Source organism: Mycena indigotica (assembly GCF_014461135.1).
Source record: "Mycena indigotica strain 171206Taipei chromosome Unknown Mind.scaff0007, whole genome shotgun sequence".
NCBI lineage: Eukaryota > Fungi > Basidiomycota > Agaricomycetes > Agaricales > Mycenaceae > Mycena > Mycena indigotica.
In genome coordinates this window covers 3,403,896-3,412,306 of record NW_023503006.1, presented here as the reverse complement: position 1 = coordinate 3,412,306, position 8,411 = coordinate 3,403,896, and the positions used below count along the sequence as shown (strand labels likewise).

Sequence of the window (8,411 nt, the reverse complement as noted above, 5' to 3'; positions counted from 1 at the left end):
CGGGACCGGAAGAGGGTCGAAAGACTGCGGGAAGCGAGGACCAAGGGCCTTCTTGTCGCGGAAGACAGTGAGTGCTCGGACAGCAGGAATGATCTTATTCTCCGCATAGCCTTGCCTAGTTTTGGGATCCTAAACACGTCAAGAGGGTGGAGTGGAGGAGCAGAGCTGACACACACCTTGTAATGGAAGGCCGAGCCTCTCAGAAGGTCTTCGGCCAAGGTCTTGTTTGCCTCGATGACAGCTCGTGACGAGCCGCGCTGAAAGCCGAAGTGGCTGGCGAAAAGGTCCCGAAAGGCCGTGATGACTTTACCGCGTGCCTGCGAGCCACGGGCAGTAACCTACGGGCGGGGGCGGTTAGTCCCACGCTGCAAGCAAAAGAAGACTTACGATCTTCGAGACACGATGTGTCAGCTTGACTCTCTCCCCGGCAACCCGACATGCTCCCTTCCACGCTATTTTTGTCCACTGAGCTTGTTCCTGGGTCGACGGAAAGCACCCCCCCAGAGAGCACATGCACAGTGTACGACTGGCACGTACGATTGATAATTGCGGCATCGGGAGGCACGTAGTCCACTGCCTTGGCCTTCGATAATGGGAGCTCTTGACCATCACGGAATTCGGGTAAGCGCTCGTCGTCCTTGTAACGTTTGGGCGGTGGAGCTTCGGCATCATCGGACGCGCGACGTTTACCGGAGCGGTCGACATCAGGAAGAGGGAGGTGGGTTGCGAAGGCGGCAGACAGCGGAGAGGACGAGGAGGCGGCAGTGGTGTCGTCAGAGCGGGATGGGGTATGCTGCGGAGTGGACTGGCTATCTTGGCGGTATTGCTCTGGCGTTGGCTCAGGTTCGTCCAAAAATCGGGTCACTGGGACCCTTTTTGCGCCTGTTTTGACTTTCTTGAGCTTCACCAGCTTCGGGCGGCGGCTGCGGAAAGCAATTCGAGCGGACGAATCTGTAGAAACAACAGTCAGTTATCCAACGGAAAGGATTGACTCGGAGGACATACCCTGTTTGATGCACCAATGACGGGTGCATCGGTCGTCTCTTCCTCGCTTTCGAAGCCCAGTTCGTCATCGTCGTCGTTGCATGCCTCTGCAGCTCGACAAGTCAAGAGAAGAGAGTGTGTACTTAACACCACGCACCTGGCGCTTTTTCGCGCTTCTTGTACTGTGCAAGAAGACGACGGAGCTTGGCGTTGTCGTCCAGTAAAGCCTGAGCATTCTCCTTATCTAGTAGGTCGTGTCAGCAGGGCCATTTTGAAGAGGAATAACTTGCCAGCGGCAACTTGAATTCCTGCCCAATCTGTTTGGTTGCCCCGAAAAAGCGGGGTGACCTGAATGCAAAGGCGGAGCATCGAAATCCTGTCAGTACGTTGGAGTGGATTGAAGCAAAGGCTGCGGGGCAAAACGTACCAGAGTTCGTGGAGCATAATCTCACCCTTGTCGATCCGTTCTGGCGGAAACTACCACACTGCAATATCTTCGAATGCTTCACGCCGGATCTACTTCACGAGATCCATAACGGTGTCTTTGGCGACCATCTAGTTACATGGGTCAGCGAGGCAATCGAAGGAGCTGGGCCGGAGATAGATCGACGATACAAAGCAATGTCTCCGCATCACTCTTTACGCCACTTTAAGAAGGGAATCTCGTTAACGACACAATGGACGGGGAAGGAGCATAAAGAGATGGAGAAGGTGTTTCTTGGACTGACCGCCAATGCAACTGACCCTCGCGTGCTCCGTGCTGTTCGGGGTCTCCTGGACTTCACCTATTACGCTCATTTCCGGGTTCATTCTGATGAATCGCTCTCCCTGATGGACACTGCCTGGTCGAATTTCCACGCAAACAAGGAAATATTCGAAACTCTAGGTATCCGGGAACACTTCAATATCAGCAAAATCACGAAGCTCAAGCATTACACGGACTCGATTCGATCCCGCGGCGTAACTGGCAGTTTCAATACTGAGCACACAGAGCGCTTGCATATCGATTTCGCCAAGTCGAGCTACCGTGCAAGCAACCACAAGGACTATATTCCCGAGATGATCAAATGGCTAGAGCGCCAGGAGGCTGTTCGAAAGTTTGCTTCATACTTGGAGTGGGCTGTTCCGGGTTACGAAGCCGAGTTCACAGCTCTTGAATCTGCTACGTCCGATCTCTCACTTAATAGCCCTGAGGCTAACTCAACCAGTGACGACACTGATGATATCGACACCCTTGACGTTGATGATATCCAGTCACATCGTCTCTCTAAGAAGCCGGCCTTCCGTAATATTCCGATCACACAACTCTCACAAGACTATCATGCACCAGACTTGTTGTTCCGTGTCAACGACTTCTTCCGCGACAATTCCATCCCTCTCCTTCGCGAACTCACATCCACATCTCCTCTTGACGTCTATAAACTTGCCTCCCTTACGCTTCCGGCAATACCGGAAATCTCGTCAACACCCGTTTTGGATAAATTTCGTGCTGTCAAGGGAGAGCATAGAAAAGAGACACCAAATGGACTCAAGCCAGCCAAAGCTCCATGCTTTGATACTGTGCTGATACACATTGGTGAAGGCCCAGTTGATTCCATTACTAGTGAGTTATTTCTTCTACAATTCCCTCTGTCATTCACTGTGACCTTAGCTCTTCGTGCTGCTCGACTTCGGCTGATATTCCGGGTTCCTGATACACATGATTCTACTTCAACTCCACTTGCTTATGTGGAATGGTATACTCCTTTCACACGATTCAGCACTGACCTTGGCATGTTTGAAATCTCCCCCTCTACTCGCCATCATCGCCGACATTCCCAAGTTGTCAAGCTCTCACACGTAATCCGTTCATGCCATCTGATTCCTGTGTTTGGTGCCAAACAGGTCAGGGCAACATGGGTTTCTGAATATGTTTTAGACCAAGCATCAAATTTTTACCTCAATCCTTATCTTCGTCATCATGATTTCTTTCTCCTTCGCTATAGGCCTGATCTCGAGCACTTCCGAAAGCAGGAACAGCTGCGTCGTGCTCGGATTCGAAAACTGGGTCGTGCAGGTCGTTTTACAGATAATATATAACCTCATACATACAATAAAAAATTAATCAAGTATATTTAGTAGTTAAGGTATCTACTAGAGTACTGGGCAAATACTACTCCAACTACTGAGTACTACTGGGCAACACACCTATCACTACCAGTACTACCAGAGCTACCAATGCTATCCTGGTTTGGCTGACAGGTACTTAGAAATTTTCTTTTTCCTGATGTATTCAACGCACTGGCACCACGAGCTTAGGGTCTGTATATTCTGCCTCCTGGAGAATCCCATAAAATGCCGCGGGGAGCAGAGAATACAGCCCGACTTCGCGAGCTAGGTTGATGACCTGAACACAAACGTCAGACGTATGCACGCCATCGGGAACAGATATCCACAGCCACCGCCCCATAGCCCCGTCAAACTGCTGAAGACGAGTAGGAAACTCTGCTTTGAGAATCTCGAGACAGTGTTTGCGGAAACCGACGATGTCATATTTCTTGCTGAGGCGCAAGATTGTGGACAGCTGCAGCAGAGAAGGAGTCTTGGCAGTAGAATGGAAGCATCTGCAAAGTTTCTCGTGAGCGTTGACGGCGACGACAACAAGGACGATGCCAGTGGCCACTCACTCTCTGGGGAAGATTGCACCGAGAAGATGCTTCCAGTCCCCACTTGTGTCTCCAGACAGCATTACAACCGGACAGTCCACCAACGGTTCGTCTGAAGGTAGCAGGAGGGCGAACATGTCGCGAAAGACGGGTGAGTGCATGGCGAGGACCGATTTGCTCAGGCGGAATTGAATTGACTGAGCTTGCAGAATGATATTCCCGTCCTCAAACCAGTATTCTTTGCAGCGCTGCACTACGGTCGACTCGTACCCATCTTCCGAGCACGCTTCTGACAACATGACGAGGAGAAAGAGTCAAAGACAGAAAAATCACCGTCACGTCCGAGTCACGGGCCGTCGTGACATGCAACCTTTCCTCCACCCATATGCACAGCCGCGTTTCAAAAATGTTGAGGGCGGAAACGTTAGTGGGAAGAGGCAAAGTTTTGTAACAAATGCCAGTGTTTTCATCATACAAACTGGACCAAAAAGGTCAAGTTTTTGGAAGAGAAGAATTTATTGGACAATCCAGAATTTACAAATTGGTATTTTAGTACTACAAATGGTAAGTATATAAATATTCTTTAGCTACAAAGTCATCTAAAAACATTGGGCTTTTCTACTAGTGTTGAGACCAAGGGACAATGTATTGTAAAATGTAAACTATTGGAACAAATTTTTTCAAGTAGAAAAAGTTTAGTTTACTAACTGTTTTTTAGGCCTGAGAGACATAATAAAATACTTTGAATAGTGGAATGAGTTTTCTGATACAGAAAATATTAGACTTTTAAATGAGTTTTTGGCCTGGAAAATTTCAAACATTTTTTTAACTTGGATTTGTAAGGGCAACCTCGTGAGGCTTGAAATCAGAGTCCTGAGCAGAGGGGGAATCCTTAGTGAAACTACTACAACAGGAAGGGACGCTACAGACTCACCTGAGCAGAGGGGGAATCCTTAGAGAACAAGCCAAGGAGCCCTCTGCTCAGGTGCACTACTATATACTAGTGACCGGAGTAATGATAGAGTGACTGCATAGTGACGAACGACACATGGGAGAAGTCAGGTGTCGCTAATGGACCCTAGGTGAGTGTCGAGTAGCCCTCGAAGCTCCGGAGAGGCAGGTTTAGGACCATGATGCCAAGGGAAGAGCCCAGGCATCCTTAGAAGGCCTAGGAAGGGCTTCGGGGGGTCCAGACTGCCTCTGGGCGTCTCCGCTTGTGACCGTGACCGTGACAACCGGAATCGGAATCGGAATCGATTCCGGGTGTGTGACCGTGACGTGACAGCCGGAAACGGAGAGGGGGGGCATGGAGCGGAGAGGGAAGGAGTCGGTCTAGCCCAAGGGCCGGGGAGTGTCGGAAAGGACCAATGGGAATGGCAGCCAGCCATGACCACTGGAGGGTAGCAACAGGAGGGTCACTCGGAGACGTCCCTGGACGTCTCCAGAGAGGTGGAGGTGTGAGGGCGTGCAGCCTGGGGCGCTGCAGTAAGCACAAGCCTTAACGGCAGTAGGCCTCACCCAAAGGAAGACCCCCGATGATGGGGGCCGTGGTGGCGGAGTGGGGGGCGGAGCCATGGCGGGGCTCAGCCATCTGAACGTAAGCCCGAACGCTGACATAGGTTGGGGACACCCAAGAGGTCCAACGGGTAGAGGTTGCAGGGAGACCTCGATGAGCGACAGCCCAGAGAGGCTATAAGGCCATAGGCTTGAGGTGTCAGAGGAAAGTGGCGTCCACATCCGGAGAGGTCTCCGATGGCATTAGTGATCCCTGATGGTGACTCCGGAGAGACTCCCAGAAAGGGGTGGCTATGGGAGTCAGAGGTTGGGGACCACTGGATGCGGGATGTGGTGGGAGAAGTGGAGGAGGAGCGTCAGGGTGCAGGAATACAGAGACTCGGGTGGAGACACGGAGACGCGAGTGGAGACGCGGAGACGTGAGCGGAGACGCGGCGCTTGATGGGATCAAGTGACGGCATCAGGGTTTCCCCTGACAGGATTATAAAGACATGAAAACATTAAATAAATGCATAACTTTTTGCCCAAATTCGCCTGGATCAGGTGTTTTTTCGTCATTTCACACAAGGTGATACATCGCTCAGAGGCTCTACTGGCTAATGAGAAACCCCCAACTTCAGTCTCCTGTTTAATGCCGATGCCTGCCTACCTATGACAAATGCTAACCAGATTCCAGGTCAGCAGACGGCCCAAAATGGCCAGTGTCTGGCCTGCACCTAGACAGGACGGGCAGCACAATGACACATGCAATGTGCCAGCTGCATAGAAGTGGGCTTGCCATTTCCCCCATTGTGCCAGTGAGCGAGGAGTGACTAGACGATAAATCGTGGGGCCCTTTTGCTGGTGCAATTTCACCCGACTGGGTGATTTTTCGTCCAACGGATCAGACAATGAATAGCTGACCAGGCAAAATCGCCATGGTGGCCAGCGATTTTGCTCTCATCCAGACTGCCTGGCGAGTTTGTGGTTGGCGCTCTGGTCCAGGGTTGCTCTCAGACTGCATATTGGACCTAAAAGCAGCTATTTCTTCCTCTTCTTCTCTAGAATGATACCATCCAAAAAAGGCAATCATCAGTAAATGCTAGAAAAATCTAAGAATACAATTTTTAGACTTAGAAACATTTTATACTGGGAGCATGAATAATTATGTGTTGTTCTGGTTGGTTCCAGCCAAATCCATCAATCATTGCAGTGTAAATATTCGTCTCTAAATAATATTGTACTATCAGAGATAAATTTTATACCAATTGATTACTCAAGGTAGTGTAGATAGTCCTGGTGTTACTAGAATAGTAAAGACCGACCTGAGGTAGAATCCTTGATGACTCCTAATTATTTGAAGCAGCATACATATCCATGCCAATAGAATCACATAAAGTGAACCATGTCTTTCACTTAAAATAAGCATATATATGCATCCAAGTTTATCCGATTTATCCAGCATTTATATCAAGATACATACTGGACTACCAGTGCAAATTTGCAGAGAATGTCCAAAGAATAACATATTCAAGTTGCAATTGGGCATCAAATCTCTGACATTGGGGAAGTTGTCGCAAGCGACGAATTGTCGGAAGTAACAAGTTGTCAGAAGTTGTCAGGGGAACCTCCCTTTCGGCTCGGAGACGCACCCGATTCCGGTCCGATTCCGGTTCCGACTCCGATCCGGCCCTCCATCTTGCCCGCACAATCACCGATCCGTCAACGCCCTCCCGACGGTCGCCCTGGGACCTCGCCTGCGACGCCGCCCAAGCCTTCTGTGTCCGACAGCGGCAGCTACGGACAAGCAGTATATAGTCAGCTCCCTAGCAGGCGGACCCTTAGAGTTTCTTCTCTTTGGATCCTCCCCTGCTAGGTCAGCTTCATTTTTTATGGCAGAAGGACCTGCTCAGCAATGGGCGGAGCGCTACGGAAGCAAAGCCCCGTTTCCGTTTCCATTCCTGGGGCTCGTTCATTTCCGAGTTTCGACTCCGGTTCGTCGAGGAGAACGAGCAAGATCACGCTCTCTCCAAGCTGGAGACTTCCGCCTATCACATGGGCACAAAGGATGTCTACCAGTACACTGACGACTTCGAGGACCTAATGGACCTCGCTGGATTCGAAGACGCGTTGGTCAAGGTGACCAAGTTCCGCCATGGACTTGATCCCTTGATCAACAACGGAATCATGTCCTCGAACGACCCCCCCGGACCTCCGGGACTACCTTAGCTGGCGCACCCGGGCCTTCTGTCAATACGAGGCCCTGGTCCGGGCCAAGCTGATCAAGTCAGCCACCCCCAAGACGCCTGGCGGTTTGATTCGGACTGTCAGGGGAACCTCCCTTTAGGCCCGGAGACGCGCCCGATTCCGGTCCGATTCCAGTTCTGACTCCGGTCCGGCCCTCCATCTTGCCCGCACAATCACCGATCCGTCAACGCCCTCCCGACGGTCGCCCTGGGACCTCGCCTGCGACGCCGCCCAAGCCTTCTGTGCCCGACAGCGGCAGCTACGGACAAGCAGTATATAGTCAGCTCCCTAGCAGGCGGACCCTTAGAGTTTCTTCTCTTTGGATCCTCCCCTGCTAGGTCAGCTTCATTTGTATTTGCTTACCAATGTTCACACTTTGGATCCTCCCCTGCTAGGACCTTGATCTCAGGCCTCCGGGTTGCCCTTACAGTCAGGCGTATACGGGGTTTTTTAAAAAACATCTCTTGTAATTAGAATATTCACATTTTTAAAAAACATCAGTGATTTACAAGTCTTCCCCTCATTTTAATGAAATCCACGCTGTCAAACTCCGTATCTTTCTTGGCACCTTGGCATCAACAATTTTTTTTTGTCTCTTTTAGCCTTTCCCCTACTCAGTATTTTCCCCATACTTAAGGAATTTTCCACATGTCTGGTCTGGGGCCTTATAGCTACCACACTGCCCACCCTGACAAGGCTTTTCAACCTTTTCAACCTTTTTTTGATCTCTCATTTCCCTATGTAAAACTCGCCTTTTGGCAGGGGCATAAATTAGAGGCATTTTTTAAAAACATTAACACTGGTAATGAGAAGGCTTTTTAAAAAAAAAACCCCGTGTACAGGTGGAACTGTCGGAAGCAACAAGTTGTCAGAAGTGACAAGTTGTTGGCGAGTGAGACTTTTGGCAAAAAGAGCCCACATTCCTCGCAAATGTCAAAGAAGTGCCAAGTGTTTCCTCGGAGACCCATTCTTTCTTCTCGGGTTGATTTTTCCCTGTTTCGAGCACCATAGGCCTGAGGCCAAAGCCAAATGAAACACTAG

At 50.2% G+C, this 8,411-nt stretch overlaps 1 protein-coding gene across 1 annotated transcript; it reads left to right on the top strand.

The window, feature by feature from the left end:
- Positions 1–1,605: 1,605 nt before the first annotated feature.
- Positions 1,606–3,063, top strand: MIND_00881900 (uncharacterized protein; the record flags this gene model as incomplete). Its single annotated transcript, XM_037365473.1, has 2 exons — positions 1,606–2,587; positions 2,636–3,063. 2 exons carry the CDS (start codon positions 1,606–1,608, stop codon positions 3,061–3,063), a joined length of 1,410 nt encoding a protein of 469 aa, XP_037218715.1.
- Positions 3,064–8,411: the final 5,348 nt, after the last annotated feature.